Raw genomic sequence first — 18,490 nt, 5'->3', positions numbered from 1 at the left:
AGGAAGGCCACACATGGAAAACAGAGCTGAACTAGAGCAAATGTCCCAAATAATGAGAAAGGTTCTTCCGATGTATTTTCACTTGTTAGAGGGTCAAAGAGGTACTGGGTCAGATGAAAAAAATAGGTCTGGGAAATGCTGAGCCACCACAGGGAAATTCTAATGCAAAAGCTCAGATGGCAGTGATGTGTGATTTTGGTTTTCCAGTGTGTACAGATGTGTCTGGGCTAGGAATGAAGATTTGGCACAAAAAATCATTCACATGGAATTAATACTCTTAGCTCTCAAGTTGAAACATGAATCTGGTATCCACCTAACCCTGTTGCTTTCTGCCAGTAATGACTCTTACAATGATGTCAATGGCAGCAAAGTTATGTTAGGAGTAAAGTCCTTTACCAAAACTCTAAATAGGCACAGTATATATTAATTTAGTCAACCACCAAAACTGATGGCTGGAACGTCTTTTTTATAGAATTTGAAAATGTTCACACAATGTTAAAAGCAGGTCAATCTGTTGCATATATATATATATATATATATATACATATAATATATATATGCACACACATACTGTATTCTTTTCTTACAGCCTGATATTATTAATACTCAAAAGCCAGCTTCCTGTGACAAGGAATACTTGCTGGTTTTTAAAATGGAGAAACAGAAGGTCCTGTGGTTTGCAGATACTTTCGCTGGGAGTCATCTCCCCATGCCCAGCCCTCTGAATGCAGGAGTCCAGATTCCCTCTCTCATCAGTGGGAGAAGCAGACCCTTGAGAAGGCAAGTTCTCCTTGTCTCTTAGACACTGTTTTAAGTGGCATGAATCACCTTATGGATCCACTTTTCTCTATTCAGGGAGCTTAGAAAATGGATTCAAACTAAACACCTGTCCTCTGGGTGGGTGAAATGGTTAAGGTGAAAATGGTCCTGGAGCAATTTCCTGTGCTGTGAACTTGCTACTGGAGGGAAGCTGCTCCCCCATCTGGTGGTCTTCACTTGTTCATCTCTTCCTCATTTCAGAGGGTAAAATCTAGACAAGAACTCTGGTCTTCTCCTTTCCCAGGTAAGTATCCCCAAACCAGCTATGTTATCAAGTCTCTTTTGTTCTCTCTCATGCCAAAAGGTTATTAAATTCTAATATATTGTGAAATGATATAAGCATGAGGCACATCCTCTTCACAGCTTTTTTCTCTCGTGACTTTCTGGTGGTTGTGATACTTGCCAGTCCCTTTAGGCAGCAGCCTGCGGGGTTTATCAGTTGAGTCATTTGATGCAAAAGGACCCTCCTCTTTTGCTGGGATGTGATCTTGTAGAGGCTTTGAGAGGATCACAGGTAGAAAGTGTAAGTGTAGTTCATGAATCTGGACAGGTCAAAGCATGGTGGGGCTCAGCACCTGACCACAGATCAGGCAGCCAAGTCAAGGCATGCCCAGAAGAAGACTTGTAGACTCTATAGGACATTTAACATCAGAGGCTGAGCAGGGATTTGGTACCCAATGATGTGGGGTTTAGAGTTGATAATGAAAGTTGGGTTAGCAAGTGCCTTTTGAATATCAGCTCATCTCCTACTGAAACCTGAGATTTAGGAGCCCAAGTCCTCCCACTATTTTGTGTGATAGTTAGAATTTTAGGAGCCTGTGGTGTCAAGGGGGTGCTGTTGTTACTCCTGAAAATACTTCCCTTAACCACTGAGACCAGGATGTGAATAAACTATTTGGTTTAAAAAAAAAAAAAAAATTACTTTAGAATCCACAGTAAAAATGTGTTGTCTTACAGATTTAAGAGTTAACACTCTTAAAAGAGTAAACAACTGAATTTACTTGTTAAAATAAAATGAAATAAAAGCAATTAGTGGTAAAGAGTGTTCCATGGAAGGCAGGGCTGGGTGTAGTTGGGCTGGTGGTGCTGGGAAGGAAGGGTGCTGCACCTACACCACTTCCTTCATGGTATGTCAAATAAAGCCCATGCAAACACCTGAGTATGACTTTGAGGTTACAAGAGATGGAGAAGTAGGCACCAGTTAGCCTGTCAGAGGCACTGGTCAAACGCAGCAGTAGTACCATTCTTCATATATTTATTTTCCTTTGAGGGAGGTATTTTTTGGTAAATTTGGATGTAAAGGAAGGATTTGTCTCCTCTTGGCTTGGATCATTTCACAGTGTTATAGACTGTAAAGGCATCTGCTCAATGCCAGAGGAGAACGAACGGGACTTTTTCCTTTCCATGGCAGAACAAGACTTTAATGGTCTAGTGGTAGTAATTCTGTATTGCAAAGGAAGTTGATAAAATAGAACATAAACTTCTCTAATAGAGGATTTAATTACCAGGAAAGCCAGGCCGAATGAAGCATTTGAGCAGAACTATTTCATTGCTGAAAAGATGATGATTATTAATCCCCTTTCTCCAAGGCCACGTCATTTATTCAGGAGGACCTGACGTACTAAGAAACCACATGGATCTATGGGTGTGCATTTGCTTGTATGTCTTTGTGTTGTTTGTTGTATTTTTTTTCTGTTTGCATCCAAACAGACTGTCACTACTCTTTATAAAGTCTCAGACTTTTCTCTGACTTTACTCAGATTTCCAGCTGAACTCGTGTATCCACATGATCAAGCTGAAACCAGCCAAAGTAATCAAGGGACTGGACAGTAGGCACAGTGGTAATGAATCAAAAAGCTTAAAAAGCTCTTAAATTGCCATTTCATTCTTCAACACACGAGCATGGCTATCAAGTTTTAACTGCAGTGGAAGGATTTATTTGTTTTATCTTAGAAACAGAGGCTTCTCTGAAACACTCTATTAGTCAATATATCATCTTGTTCATGTTTTATGCTTTTGCTTTTCCAATATACAGTTGGAAAAGAAATAAATGTGCCTGATGACACCGGGGTGAACACCTGTAAAGTTCTAAATGCAGTTCTGGTATTTAGCCTTTAAACTTAATGAGATTAAACACGGACTCCATCCATACAATTCATCCTAATGACTGCTTTGTAGTTGTTTTCGGCAGCCAAATTGTGTCACAATGTGTGCCATGGTCAGGCAGTAGCAGCTACTTTGGGAGGAGAAATCAGGCTGGGAGCCTTCTGCTGTGCTCCCAGCCATGGGCATACTGCCCAGGAGTGGGCTGAGGGACTGCCAGGCTGTGCAAAGCCCCCCCAGAGACATCCTCACCTCCACCTTTTGCCCTTCATGGCCAAAGCTGATCTCAGCACGTCCCCTCCATAGCCCCTCTGCAAAGAGAGCTGATGCTGTGCAAGGCTTTTGCCAAGTGAAGAATTCGGGTGTTCACATTTTTTAACAGAAAAATAATAAGCTCATCATCTTGAGGGTGGATAATGCCACAAGCTGCCTTTCCACTGGTGTTGCTTCTCTTCTGTCTCTTTAAGACAGTGTTATACTGCTGTGGCCATTTCTACTGGTAGGAAGGCTGTGGTAAGGATGAGACTATGGGTGGGATTTACTTTACATATATGCAATTAAAGCAGTAAAACTGATTTGTGCAAATACACTTTGAGACTGACAAATACTGAGAATCTGTGGCTTTTTTTGCTCAAGGCAAAAATCCGCCATGGCTGACGGAATCAGGTCAGCCCACAGTGACTTTTTTTCCACACAAACAACTTCACTCTGTCAATGCTTTCTTCTCCCTCCTCCTTATCCTGCCCAAACACCTAATGACATAGATCCAAGCTAAGGAAATATAACTGCAGCAGAGTCTTCACTTGAAAATAAAGCTGAGTATAGCCCCTGCTGGGGAATGAAACCATGGGATGGTCTGTGAGGGTCCGGCACCAACTTCTTCAACGAGAGCAAGCAAGGAACTGTGGGGCCAGTGAGCTGGTGGGGCTCCCTGAGATCTGCTGGTCCTAATTTCATTTTGGAACCAAATCTTCACAAGGAGAGGGATGGGGAAATCTCTTTTTAGACAATTTTCACTGTTAGTATATTCATATTTTGACAATGAGTGCTGCTGAAAGGCTTGGGATGCTTTGGTAACACCAATGACCTCTATAAGGACTGGCCAAGGGAGATCATCTCAAGACATCAGGCGATGCTCATACAACAATGTTAAACCTTTGTGGGGATGGTGCAGTTTGGGTTCAGTGTAACATTAGCCAGCTGTAGCTGAATACTGATTGTTCAAAGCAGGAGTAATCCAAGGCCACTCCATCAATGAAGCAGAAATCTGCAGAGAGGTACTGACCTTTTCTTCATCACTTCAGTTTTCTTAAGCAGCTTTGTACACCAAGTCCTGTGTAGTGTGAGTTTGCAAAAATGTATTTAATTTTTATTAAGAAAGATCTTTGAGAGTAACCTGGAAGAATTAAATTAGAGATGTACCCAGTTCACTCTTCTTCCAGGATAACACTATGTCCCTTTATGGCTTCATCTACATAAGCAGTCAGATCACTCTCTCTGACATACAAGTGTGTCATTCCCACAATGCATCAAATCCAAACTGAATAAGAACATGTCTGTAGATCTACAGTAGGTGTGTGCTAAAGTACATACTAGCACTCTGGAGCACATTCCAATTGATTGCTAAATCATAGGGAAAAATGGTCAACAAACAATGAAAGAACAATTTTACTTGGCATTTTATTCACTTAACAGAAACATTCACTTATCAGGTATCACTGAAGTGCAATTTACAGAACTTAGCAGCAAATTCACATATGTAAATTCAGATTTATTTTCTTTTGTTGTCTTTTGTCTTTCTTTTTCTTTTTTTTTTTACAAATATTACAAATGTACATCCATTAGTACAGTATTGCCATTCACTCATGCGTGTTATGTACAGAATCTTCACTGCAGAATTACTACTGAGCATTTTTTCCTTTGCTTCAGGAAATGCTGCATGTAGGTCATGTGTGCTTCTGGGATGAGGTCCCATCACACTCTTGCTGCACATAAGGAGAAGAAACAGATATTTAAGGTCATATTCAACCCTGGTGCACGCAGGTGCAACTCCACTGCCTTCAATGAGATGAGCTGATGCCCACTTGCAGGGGGGACTTGGTTTGGTCCCCAGTATTAAATTCATTCTGGCAGCTGAATGCAGGGTTGCATTTATGTATTTCTTGCAACAAAGGTTAATTCAGTCCCATCGCACTTTTCTTTATGTCCTTAAAAATAACCAGGCATGGTGCTTTGTTGTCACAGTAGCTGCAACACCAGCCTGTGGAATCATATGCATTAATTCAGTTGATGTCATGCCACAGCTGGAGGAGAATGGATGAGGGCAGGGAGATGTAAGGAAGAGCCATTGAGGTCTCTTGTGTGCTAGATAGGGATGAATTTGGAGAGGAAAAGCAGAAGATGTGCTTCCTCCTGCCCTGTGGATCTCTGCATGAGAAACCTTGTCCTCCTCTCTGGTCGCGCTGTGGTTTCTCTCCCTCGGTGGGAGCAGCCAGAGCCCCTGGAACCACCACTGCCAATGTCACCGGCAGCTTGTCCCACACCTCCAGTCATTGGCCTGCCCCCCCCCCTGCCCACGGCCCCTCTGGTGCCCAGATCACACTGGAGGTCTGCACCAGTGACAGCTTTGCTAGAGGACAGGACCATGTGGAGGTACCTGGAAGCTCCAGAAGGTGCCAAAAATATTCTGAATGTTCATCAGCAGAGCTGACAAAGTGGTCAAAGTATTGAGAAGGTGATTACTGCAAGGTGTTTCCATTATTGAAACATCTCAGGTTTTTGGTTGATTTTTTCTTTTTTTCTTTTTTTTTTTTAAACTATTTCTACTCTAAGGATACTTTTTTAAATATTTTTGGTAGTTAATATGGAATGTATTATTTTGTTGAAAAGGTTTCTAGAAGGGGAGAGCTTTGTTTTATCTAATTTAAAAATTCTAGTTTATCACAATTGTTTTTATACAAGACACTATAGATACATCTTGTAGTTTATAATCTAAAAATAAAATCTCATCAAAATACTGTAGCTATTCTATTGTGGGCATCAATAAACAATGTATTTACTGTATATGGCTCTCCAAACATGATAAACCCTATACAAAGAGCATCTATCTTTATTGATAGGAACAGTTTCCCGTGTAAAGGAAATTACATGGAAAAATATGAGCCTTGTGTTGTTTGAAAAGTAACTCAGCTTGACAGTTCTGAGAAAATACCAAGACAATTATCACAAATCAATAGCAGCATGTTATATACAGATTTAAAGAGAATCACAGGAATAAAAAGAAAGCTGTAGTCATATACCCGCAAATCCTGTCATCTAAAACCCCAAAAACTTAGAGAAATGTACAGGGCATTTGAAAGTTGGTTTTGCAATGGGACTATCAAAGCTCAGTTCTCTCATGACTGTATCTTCTGCATGCTGATGAAATTTGGGATGGTTCAAAGATGAGATTGTATCAGACCCAGCCACAGTTATGAAAAAAATATTTAACTGTTGGGGTATACTTGTCTCCTAAGTGAAAAAGTCCATCTGCTTTTCAGGCTGCAGATGAACATGAATAATAATAATAACACTTGGCATTTACAAAGAGCTGGAATCTGAAAGCTCATGCATTGAGTAAGACCTTACCCTGTAGCCTGTAGTTGCATCTGCTGTGCTTATGTCAATTGGACTGTATGGGGAGGTAAAACTCACTGCAAAAGTGACAGAATCTGGCTTACACTGTTGCATATGACCAGGCATTTTGATCCTGCCAAATTCCTTAGATGTGAAGCATTTAAGCAGTATTATCCCCATTTGACAGGTGGAGAAACTGAGGCAGGAAAGAGCCAAGTATCAAATGTGCTCTCTCGTTTGGGGATGTCTTAGTTGTGGGTACCCAACCCAGTGATTGTTCAGATGCATGAAGCATCCTGAGCTCACATCCACTTAATTCAGAGCTGTGGATCATCAGAAGCTTGCAAATCTGAAGCTCTGGGTCCTGACTATAGCCTGCCTGATTTTAGGCAGCTACCTGAAGATCCAGAGCCAGCAGCATCGTCAGACTGGTCTTCAGGCAGCGCAGGGTTGAATTGCCCTCTTGACAAGGATCTGCATCCTGGCTGGTGTCTAAAGGGCATGTGTGATGAACTGAGCCTGGAAAAGTAAAATCTGCAGCATGCAGAGGCTTGTGACCAGAGTTGAAGATTTGGGGGGAAGTGGTTGTCCAAGGCGTCAGAGGGAATATGTGTAAAAACCAAGGGCATCCTGACGCCTGGCTTTGTGCTCAGAGCCAGCAGTGGAAAATGGAATTTAAAAGTGCTCATTATCTTTGAGGTCCAAATTCTTTATCACAGATTTAGGCAGCTAACAGAATGATTTTTGCATAGAGGTTAAACACCTTTTATTGTGAATGATTATTGGGTGCTCTGAGAGCTGCTGCCATGCTGTGTGCCCGGGGTACTTCCATCTCTGCTCATTATTTTCCATTATTCAGTGATGACTCTTGCACTGATTGTGTGAGGGAAAACAAACTCTGTTTTTGATCAGATCCACTAACACCTCAAATCAGTAATAACCAACAGCAATAAACAATGAAAAGTGGAATCTTGGTGGGGATGGCATTGTAATTTGGGCAGGTACGTTCTTGGGAAGGGATCATGAAAAATCAGTTTTCTAAGGTTGAGTTCAGTGCATCAGACACCTTTCTACTTATGTATTTCCAATACATAATTAAAAGCAAATATTCCAATGGAGGTTGCTATTAAATCTCAGACTGCTTCAATTCTCTCTGCTCATGCGTCCTGCCTCGCCTTCTCTCCAGCTGATTTGATCCAGTTGTGTAGCAAAGATGCCGAGTGATTTACACAGTTAGCAGGAACTGATCTTGCTCTGGGGGTTTCTTCACCCAGGTGCCCAGACCGGCTTTCTGAAATGCTTTAAACAGCTGCTGCTTAACAGACTGGTACGTCTGAGCCACCAGCTTTGCCTCGCTGTACACTGATGGCATGTCTCCATGGCTTAGTACTCGTGTGCTCAGCTGCAGAACAAAAATCAGGAAAGGGGAAAAAAAATGAAATAATAATAAAAAAACCAACCAACGAGCCAAAAGAAATAGGAGGCTTCAATAGCTGTATAATCTTCTTACATTTCATAAGCAGAAAACAAACTATCACTGTGCTTTGTGTATTTGCTTTTAGTTTAACAACCAAAAAAACAGGGGAGCAATAAATGCCGATGGCATGGTTTTGAGCCATTGCAAGGAGCAAAGGGGTGAACAGCTTTGCCTTGGATTGGGCATAGGCAGTAGCAAATCTTGGTGTGTTCTACAAAGGCAGGATGCTATTTCTCAGCTAAGATGAATTTTAGGGACAAAAAGGAAAAAAATCCTTTCTGGAGATGCTTGAAGAATGTGCTCAGTTTAGCCAGGGAAGCAGAGCAGCTCAGTGCTTCCAAGTAATGCCAAGAGACAGAAGACCTTCCACACTCTACCATTTCACCTTTGTAACCTATTATTGGTGGAAATACTGTGAAACATGCCCTGGACAGGGCAGAAATCAGGCATCAGGTTTTGTGCTGGTGCAGGAAATCCAAGTGTTCTGTTCGAGCACTGGAGTCACCCACCAGGAGATACCTCAGGCCAAACCAGTGTCCAGTGCCCCTCATCCCCTGGAAGGACACGCAGGAGCGAGCACCCTTCGCTCTGCAGAAGAACTAAATAAATGGACTCCTGCCCAAGTCTCTACAGTGCCAATCCAGCAGTGAGGCTTTGATGTTTTGCAAAAGAAACCAAAGTCAGAAAAATGCCTTGGAACAAGCAGTTGGGTGAATGCCCAATGCTTACATGACAGGGGAATAGCACCCTACAGGGAAAGGGACCCTCAAAGCACAGCCTGGTGGGCAAACAGCACTCTTTTCCTTCTCTCTAAACAGGAGAGATGCTGAGAGACAGATTAAAGGAGAACGTGAACATGCAGCCTGCAATGATCTGCTCCCATCTGCGTGTGCCAGCATTCCACGGAGTTGTACTGGCTGGGGCTGTACTGGCCCAGTCAGCAAGGGAGGGTGACACTGCCAGCCACAAGCTGGCCTGGTAGCAGTGGCTTCCCTCTGGTTGCCTCTTTGTTCTCTTTGCTCCCCAGAGGTGGACACTGATGACATTATCAAACACTGTTTTGTCAAGAGCAAAGTGCCCTGTTCAGCCACAAGTTCAGCCACCTGTGAGCCTCCTGCTCACCCCGACCTCATCCCTGGTGTGAGCCAGATGCAGTCCAGCTCTCTCGGCCATAGTTCCAGCTGTGGCCCTGATTTTGTTCCTGTGAGGATCACTCCATTCTGGGGGTGGCAGGAGTGCTCCTCGCCCTGCTTTCCATCTTCTCTGCAGGAAATAGGCTGGGACCTGTGTCGCTGAACTGTGACTGAGCCCTGGGCACAAAGCCCAGGTCAGTCTCTTCTGTTTACCTCAAGGCTCAGAGTCCCTGCTAGGACAGACCATGCCATCAGCCTCCCTCCCTAGGGATCTCCTGCAGAGCAGAACAACACTTTGGGCTTGTCATCAAACCTTGCCACCCTGCAGGTTCATTTTCCTTCCTTAATGACTTCACCGATGGGAGTGTCTCCACACTTCCATGCCATTGCTCTGTCTTGTTTGTTTCCACTCATTTCCCACTAGGAAAGAGGTTTTGGCACTTAATAAAATAATATTTTCTTGTCTTCACCTTCTCTCACTCTACATGGACTGCAGGACAATTATTGACAAGCCTCTTAGTGCATCAGACCTACCTTGCCATGAAGCTTCGCCCAGCGAGTGAAGAACATGTGCTTGCAGAGCCGTGAGGGACTCCCGCAGGTCCTCTTCCCTGTCGTGGCATTGATAACCTCCAGGTCGGTGTTCCCTACAATCCAGTTCACGCTGAAGCTGGGAGATTTTCCGGGCTGCCGGGCATCAGCATGGCTAATCCCTGAAGGAGAGAAGGACACCAGTAACCTCCAGGGTTCAAAGCACTCAGAGGGTGCTAACATGTGGTGGGTTGTTGTGGCACATGGGATATCCTTGAGTGAACCTGCTGGCATCGTGGACTGCACGTGCTCTTGTCACCATTGGTTAAACATTACCAGACCAACTGACTTGCAGAGACATAATTTAGCAGTTCCTATAGATTTTTTCCACCTTGCAGGCAAACCTTTCATTAGCCTAAGGAAAGCCTTTGGATTGTAGTGTGAGCTGTTGACAGCAGTTTGACAGTTGCTGAGTGAAATCTTTCAGAAAGGCTTTAATGGGATAACAGCTTTTTAAAAGGAACTAAGCAGTAAAGTGCTTTTGCCATGTGTCCCTTCAGGTGAGCTTTCCACAGTATGCTGGCATATTTATCTGCTATGAGCTCCTAGAGCCTTTGTTGTGATGGGATGTTGAGATCACAGGGGATATATACAGGGAATAAGAAAATACAAAACATACACTTCCTCATCACAGAGAGATTGTTAGACCTGAGTTAATAATTACCTTGTAGACATCACAGACCTACACAGAATAGTTTTGATCCCAGCCCTGTGTCTGCCTGTAAGATTCTTACTCCGTATGGGAGCACCAGCTCTTCAAGAACTAGTTAGTATCCTAACAGTGATATTTTGGACATCTTTAGGTGGAATGAATCTTATTTAATTTTAGACAGCTGCAGTGATGAGGTTTACAGTCACCTGAAGTGATTGCATGACCTTAGTGTCATTCACATGGACAGTTTTGGACATTTGAGCTACATACTAAACCACTGCCTTCATGGGCGAGATCTCCCCTGGCTCTAAATGCAGACCAGGGCTACAAGGTCAGGAGTGGGTGTGTACATGAGTTATTTTTAATCATTGTCTCTTTTTAACCATTTAGTGTAGCTCATGAATCCTATTGCTTTCTCATTTCTTGTACCTGAAACAAGGGAATGATTAGCCTTTGCAAGAAAATAAGAGGAATAAAGGAACTGGTTGGTTTATTTTCCAGCACAGGATAAATGCAAGCAAGTGAGCTCTGCCTTGCCCTGCTCATTAGTGCTTTTGGAGCAAAGAATCAACACTCAGAGCTTCCAAGGCTGGAAAAAACAGAGTGACCTGAAGCAGTCTGAATATTTTTGAAAACATAGGCATTGGATGATGTGTCTGGATCCAGCTGTTGTGTCTCTCTCTGCTAATTTGCTGTATGAGCCACTAGCCTGCAAACCTGGAAAACAAAAGCCAGTGTGGTGAGCAGGCAGGTGGGGACTGTGCTGGTAGGCAGGAGCTGCCTGGCACAGCCACGCTGGCACAGGACAGTGCCAGGGCTGGGTCTCTATTTCCAAATGGCAGTTCCTGCTGGAGCCCCTGCCTGCAGCAGCTCCAGCGACAGCTCATGGTTTGCACAGCTTGGTGGGACCTGCTTTCACTGCTCCTGGGTACAGGGAAGCAGAGAAAGGTCCTTTGCATTTTCTACTCAGAGAGTTACAAAGAACTTTTGCAGAAGGCGAGAAGTGCTGATATGAGCTGTTCAGAGAGAAGGAGATTAAAGAAAAGACATCAAAGCCCCTTCTTTCCAAAGTGCCCCTTCTCACTCAGGGATCTCATTTTCAAAACAGATTCACACCATGAGCATGTGCTGGTCTCAGGCAGAATGGGAGGAGATGGGAGCTGGTGGGAATGCAGCACCTGTTGCTGTGCCGAATGTGTTGAGCTTGGTAAACTGCTGAGAGACACCACAAGAGAAGCAGAGGGCTGTGCAGGGTCTGTGGTGACCAGGACGCTGCCTCTGCAGGCAGCCCCTGTGTCTTACTGGGCCCCCTCTGCATCATGGGAAGCAATGGCAGTGAGGGACATGCTCGCTCTCTCCCCGGTCATCTCTGCTCTGAGAGGGAGTTGCAAGAGCCAGATGGTACTCAGCACACAAAGAGACAGAAAGGTGGCCACTGAAGGAAAAAATTATATGGTGCAAGCACTTTTTACTTTGTACTGGTGACAAAGCTGGAACAGCAGAAATCATCTCAGTCACTGGGACTGAACTCACTATCGTGTGTAGAAGAGAATTACAGCTAAGTCATAACCTCACCCAGGATTTGTAAACACATTCATGTCGTATTAATACCTCTTTCAATTTTTCCCCCCTGAGATAACAGATCAGTCTGCATCTAAAACTCCAGTTCACCTAGGCAACAGGATTTAAACTGAGAGCTTGAAAATCAGATAGCTGTGTGGTGCTTGAAGAGCACCTCTACACAGAATGGTATGCAAACAGATCAAAATCAGCTGTTTGACACTATGAAATCACTCTCTGTCAAGATAGCACCCAAAAGCTTAGAGCATTTGAGTGCCAGAAAACATGATGGCAAACACTCTGCCATGAAAAATTGCCACAGGCCACTAAATACATGAAAATGTTGTGAAAGCAGTGGCCAGAAGGAAAGGCTGCATGGAGGGCAGAGCAGGTTGTGGGTGCCCATCAGATGGGGGCTGTGCACTCCTGCCCAGCCTAGGACCTCCCTCTGGTCTTGGACTGTGAGAGTAGTCCAGTCTTGTACCAGTGCCTGGAAAACCCTCTGGCCTGGTTTGGTTTTCATGCTTTCTCTTCCCACCTATCATATATAAGTATACGTATTTAGGTAAGTAGAAGATATTTTCATATCATTTTCCAAATGCAAGAGAAGATGTTTTAAAGAAAAAACCCATGAAACTCATGACAGACACAAATATAGAGCCTAGATATATTCTCTGTTGGTTTTTTTTATCGTTTTTAAACACTTCTTCCAGATTTTCCTTTTGATTCAATTGTTCTAATTTTATTTGGAAAGTAGCACCCAAATAACCTAGATGATTTTATCTCCTTTATGTAAAATATCCTCCTTAAAATCCTCATGACAGAGTACAATAGAAGGCCATGGAAACTGGAAGGAAAAGAAACTTCTTTGCACACATAATATGAATTTGAGTACTGTGGGATATGAACTAAAATCTGTCCTCATTGTCCTCTCTCTCCCAGCAAAACCTTGTGCCTCTTCAGGATACCCTTTAGAACAGCCTCAGTCTCAAGAGAAGAGGATATAAAAAATACCCAGGGCTTTTCTTCTTCTAAAAATTACACCCAAGAGTAATCTCAGTGAATGAGTGGAGTTCCATCTAGCTGGGACTGGTGTGAGTGGAAAACCTCACTGATTATTTTTCAGTGGAGCCAAGGAGTTAATCTCAGGACATCTAATCACACACCATGCCTCTCCTCTCCATTGAAATGTTTGTACCGCTATGATCAAGTGACAAAATAATTGACACCCCTATAATTTAAGGGCTCCTGCAATCCTTGACTGGCCTCATCTCCGAGACAAGTATGGGAGGTGGAGTTGCCTGGCTGAGATTGTGGAGGTCTGGTTTCTAATGCATTCAGCATGGCTTTTGCTCAATGCCCATCTCCTTAGTCACTGGATATGCTGTCAGCACAGTTTCCCAGGAAAAAGAACTGCAGCATAAGCCTCAGCAATATAAGTTTTAATCAGTGTTGGCTCCCCGGGATTTGTGGGGGAGGGAAGATTACAAATAATGGCTTTAGAGACAAAAACAGTGCAGACAGAGAGAGAGAGAGATTCCTCCCACTGCTCCTGGGCTGGGGAAAACTCACAAACACAACCAAAAGCAAAGCAAATCCTTTTCCAGACAGAAGTCTCTCCGAAGGAGGAAGACAGCCCTGAAACATGCAGATGTTTAAAGTGGCACAAGGGCCCCTCTGATGCATTTTGAATTGCCTTGAAAACTCTGGCAACAACTCTTGGCATACATACACACTTGGGCCAAGTATTACCCACTGCTTTTACTCTGTAAGGCTTGCCCTGCAAAGAAATAGCTGTTGTGTGGTGAAATCTCTTATAAAATCCTCTACTGTGTTTTCAGCCCTCCCACAGTTCAAGTGGGTTTCCCTGTACATCCTGCAGACACAGTGGTAGTGTGTGTGCCTTTGATCTTAATGTATGGGAGCACTTATAACGAGTTAGGGCTGGCACAGGATGAGATCCTCTTTCCCAGTGCAAGATGCAGAGGCTTCTGGCAACCAGGGCTGCATTGTCAAAATAACAGTCAGGTTTGGGAAATGGGGAGATATTTCCTGACCAGCTGCGAGTCCTTTCCTCCCTGCCACGATGTTATGTGGGAAGAAAGAGGGGGCTGGGTCATGTCCATGCTGGAACAGGGTAGGTGGGACAGGTAGGGATATAGACTGGAGGGGGAGTGTGGAGCACAGCTTCCTGCCTACTTGTACTGCACAGGCTTTGGCTAGCTGCACTGAAGAGTTAAAAAATGGAGATAAGCTGCTGAAATAAAGATAAACCTTTTGACCTATTCACCTCATAACACCTACATGAATATTACACTTGCCAGATGTACTAAACCACACAGAAACTGAGAATTTCCCCAGTGGCTAAACTATCACTTCTGCCTCAGCCAAACTAATTTTGTCACAAGGACGTATTAAAAAAAAAAAAAAGCCCATGAAATAGATAAGGGATAAACCAGCACTCTCCTGATTGAGGAACTTAGGAGGACTTTGAAAGGCAATGGTACTACACTAAAGCTTCCTGATGTCCCAGCTCTGTAAAGCTGACATTTTATTGGTGTCTCAGGGAATCCTCCCAAAAAACAATTATCGAAGTCTAAGAGTAAAATAGGGATCTAATCTGATGCAGAACTGGTGGCCCTTATCACTCACATGCCTCATGAGGACCTCAAGGCATTCAAGATTTCATGGGATTTTGCTGGGATGAGGCTGGAGAGCTATTACTGGATGGAGGTTAAAGAAGTGGGAGTAAGGGGGATGGAGAAGAAGGACCAGAGACCTGGGGTAGGGACAGGGACTGGTTAGGAAAAGTGGTGGCACATTTTCCCCCCACTTTGTTCAGTGTACAGTGGTTGTTCTCCTAGTCAGCTTGTATCAACTACTGATCCTTTTTGTGGCCACTGCATATGAAAAACAGACCTGGATTTAAACACAGTTTCTTCATTCTACAAATTCATACTCTCCAGGGGAAAAAAAAAGAAGACATGAGATAATGGTTTGCTTAAACCCAAAAAACTTTTCTGTTGGTGACCAGCACAGTTAGTGATGGGAGAGGGGATCATTTGTCTGGCAGGCAGGTGTTTGCTTACCACTGAGAAGCAGCTGATTGCGCCGGTACGAAGCTGGCAGCTGACCAATGTCTTCTATCCTATGGCTCATTACCCGGGAAAGGTGACCAGTGTGGTAGAGGCTTCCCACAATGATGCTGTGCAAGTACATGGGTTCGATGAAGGAGCTGAGGAGAGCACCTTGGAGCCCAAGGATGTTCCATCTGAAAGGGAAATTCAGCAGCAATAAAGCACATGGATGGAGGAATAGCCACAGTAGAGCTACCCTGGAAAAATCAGCATAGGGCAGCACATGGCTTAGAGGGATGAGGGATGAAACCTTTCCTGACCCTGTCCTATGCTACACAAATCACTGCTGGGTTATTATACACCCATGGACTGATTCCCCCTCTGTGATGATTTTCGATTGCTGTGGTGCCATTGTCTTAAGGGATGTATTTCTGTCTCGTGTTACTACAAGTGGAGACTTCTTATTGGGAACTGTTCTTTCTCAAAGCATTTTGTGTTTGATGGATATTCATTTAGTGTGTCTTTAGCAGAATTTTAATGTTTTTTCCTGCGTCTATAGTTTTTCACTTGCAATGGTAGAGCTAGAATGAGAACTTTTACTACTCTACCTGTTTGTCATATATTACCATCCCCATGTCATACAGTCAAGCTAATACAAGACTTAAGTGGCCAAAATTCACACAAAATTTTTGAATGCCTCACAGGCTGACATTTCTTTGCAGAAATGACCATGAATATATGAAGACATTCATAAGAATTAAATCCTGGCCCTGAATAGAGAAAAAGAAGGACTTACAATTTTAGGAAATTAATTTTTAACCAATAGTTTGACCTGATTTAAAATGTTTGGAGTGATGAATACGTCTCACCCTGTTGCTATCTTAAAGGTGCAGAAGAGCAGTGGTGGAAACCTTGGGGCCTTCTGCCTGTTAATGACTGTGAGCTCCATGCTACTGGTGTTGGATTAGTTGCCAGAATGGTTCTGCATTTTAGTAGCCTATGATTTTTTACATCGAGCTAGACACAAATATGACAGCATGCTTGCTCTAAATTCTTCAGAGGACAGCTAATTGGTTAAAAAGTGGAAAAATTAAAAAGGGGAAAGAAGTCATTTTGCAGTTATCTTCTTGGCAAACCTATTCAGTTCAGCCCATCTAAGAAGTTTTTCCCCGCCACACAAATGCTAACATGTTCTCTCACACTTGATAATATTTTTATGTAAGTCAAAACCAGTCAATCTGTTTGAATAGTTTTGAGTTCAGGAGTTCAAACTGAAAATGCTTCAGAAAATGTAGTTCTGGAGAGTGTATTTTGGCTCATTAAAAACCAAAACACCGGCAACATTTGGAACTCCGTAGTTGACTGAAGGAAAGGGTATGAGTTGCCTGCTATTTAAGGCATCATCCAGTGGCTGCCATGCTAAATAATGTGTTTAAAGCAGAATCTCCATCAGCAGCAAGCATTATGGTGCTAATTTCTTACATCATTGTTCTTTTCATTAATTAACATTTCTCAACCGTTAGTGCAATTATTGCAGTGCCTCTGTGCTGTATGTCTCTTTTCATGATTAATAAGGAGTCATTATATTTCCCTTTCCCGAAGCAGTCAATTAACACGGAATACTTTCCATTAATTACTGAATGTTTAAAACCAGCATGCTGTACCTGGAGAGCAATCTGCTCTAGGAACCTGTGACACCAATTGCTTTAAAAAGTTCTCTTTAAATTTTATTCCAAAAACACAAGCAATTTAGCTGGCTATATTAATTTGCCTCCGAAGCAGGGCTGTGAATGAGAAACATCTTTTAATCTCATGCAAGAAAAGGCAGCCATCTGGCTGCTGAGGATTTCAGAGTCAGACTCTCACTGTCTCCCTCTGTAAATGCAGGCCATTAAAGTAATGTGTTCATCTACATAAAACTCAAATGAAATATAAAAGGTAATATTTATATACAAACAATTTAGTCCCACAATTTAAACAGTCATTGGTTTTATGAAACATTTACTTTAGTCGATCAAATTTGCATAACTTCATTTTGGGGAAAAAAAGTGTGGTCATTTCTGCAATAGCATCACTTTTAAAAGAAAGAACTAGTTGCCTCTTTGAATAAATATCTTATCATGATGCAAAATTAATAATGCAAGCTTAAGAAACAGAGTTAAATTCAGCTAACAGTACTATGCCTCCAACCAGTGTCTAAGGAGAGTAAAAAAATTAGACATATATCTTTGTCCAGATGGAAACTTGTAAGATATCAGTGTTGCTTTCAACATTTGACATTTTCTTAAAAAAAGCCTTGCATATTGGATTGAAGGAGAGAAAAGAAGCAGCTAAACAGAAAAACAACATATGTTCAACAATATTGGGATTTTAGCAATATGCAAATCACGAGAAATCATCTGAGCTTTATTTACCAAAATATGGGACTGTGTTCAGATTATAAATTAGAAGGTTATAATGATTATTTAATTTAAATTCTTCACAAGGAACCTGCTTTTTCTTTAGACATATTTCTTTGCCTAATTCTGGGTATATTCATCCTAGTGTAAAAAGCCATTCAAATGTCAATGGAATTACATTGTTGGAAATCATAATATAAGCATGATCAGGTCACCCGCTATGTATTGAAAGCATTCCATAAACATGAATTAATCCTTGCGGTGCTGCTGTAAGGTAAAGCCTCATTTTTAAGCCCTGAAGGATCAGGGCAGAAAGGCAGCATGATTTGCTGAAGTCTACAAGAGTTATTGGCTTCTGGACAAAATAGTTGTTCCTTGAGACAATTCTGTTTTCACATTCCAAAAGAAGGCACAGGCAGATGCAGGGGGTGATGAAGCTTCTGTATCTCACACAGTGGGTTTTGACTCCAGGGTATAAGTTTGACTCCAAGATAAACTGGACAGAGGAGCCAGACTAAAAAAATGAGGAAGAAGAAATTTAACAAAGACTTCAGAGCACAAAAGCAAGTCGTACCTGATGGGTAGAATGTGGTGCACAAAGAGACTGTCCCAATACCAGACACCATCCCAAGGTTGGAAGGACAGAGAAATCAGGAAATGTGCTGACAGTGAGAAGGCAATATTTGATAGGGACTGCTTGCTGGGTCTTCTTGAGCTATGCCAAGGCTGATGTCCAGCATCAGCATGGTGGTGGTGTGAAAGGGGATGAGGGTGGTGGCCACCTGTACAGTGGCCACTTCCCAGTTTAACACGGCACTGGTTTAGCAGCATTCAGTCAGAGAAAAGGGGTGAAGAAGCACAGAAAGAGCTTTGCTTCCAAATCTAGCCCAGGTTTGTCAAAGTGTTTAGACAGTTGCTTCTCTCTGGAAAGCAGCCCTGAGCATGTGCGAGTCCCATTAAGTCAGCACCAGTTCTAGGAAAGGTGAGATCCTGTGCTGAGCTGGCCAAAACCAGACCCCGGCACTGCTGCTGTTGTCCGTCAGAGCACAGTAGAAGCACATTAA

At 42.8% G+C, this 18,490-nt stretch overlaps 1 protein-coding gene across 1 annotated transcript in view; it reads right to left on the bottom strand.

The window, feature by feature from the left end:
• Positions 1-5,723: 5,723 nt before the first annotated feature.
• The window catches only part of ADARB2 (adenosine deaminase RNA specific B2 (inactive)), a 114,227-nt gene continuing 101,460 nt past the window's right edge, over positions 5,724-18,490 (bottom strand). The window contains exons 8-10 of the mRNA XM_029961904.1: positions 15,040-15,221; positions 9,682-9,860; positions 5,724-7,939 (exon numbers count right to left, since the gene is read on the bottom strand). Coding sequence (XP_029817764.1) covers positions 7,763-7,939; positions 9,682-9,860; positions 15,040-15,221 — 538 coding nt within the window. The 3' untranslated portion in view covers positions 5,724-7,762. The remainder of the gene's footprint in view (positions 7,940-9,681; positions 9,861-15,039; positions 15,222-18,490) is intronic.

The sequence above is a fragment of the Manacus vitellinus genome, unplaced genomic scaffold (assembly GCF_001715985.3).
Source record: "Manacus vitellinus isolate BGI_N305 unplaced genomic scaffold, ASM171598v3 scaffold_3_pilon, whole genome shotgun sequence".
NCBI lineage: Eukaryota > Metazoa > Chordata > Aves > Passeriformes > Pipridae > Manacus > Manacus vitellinus.
This window is presented reverse-complemented; position numbering and strand designations above follow the sequence as displayed.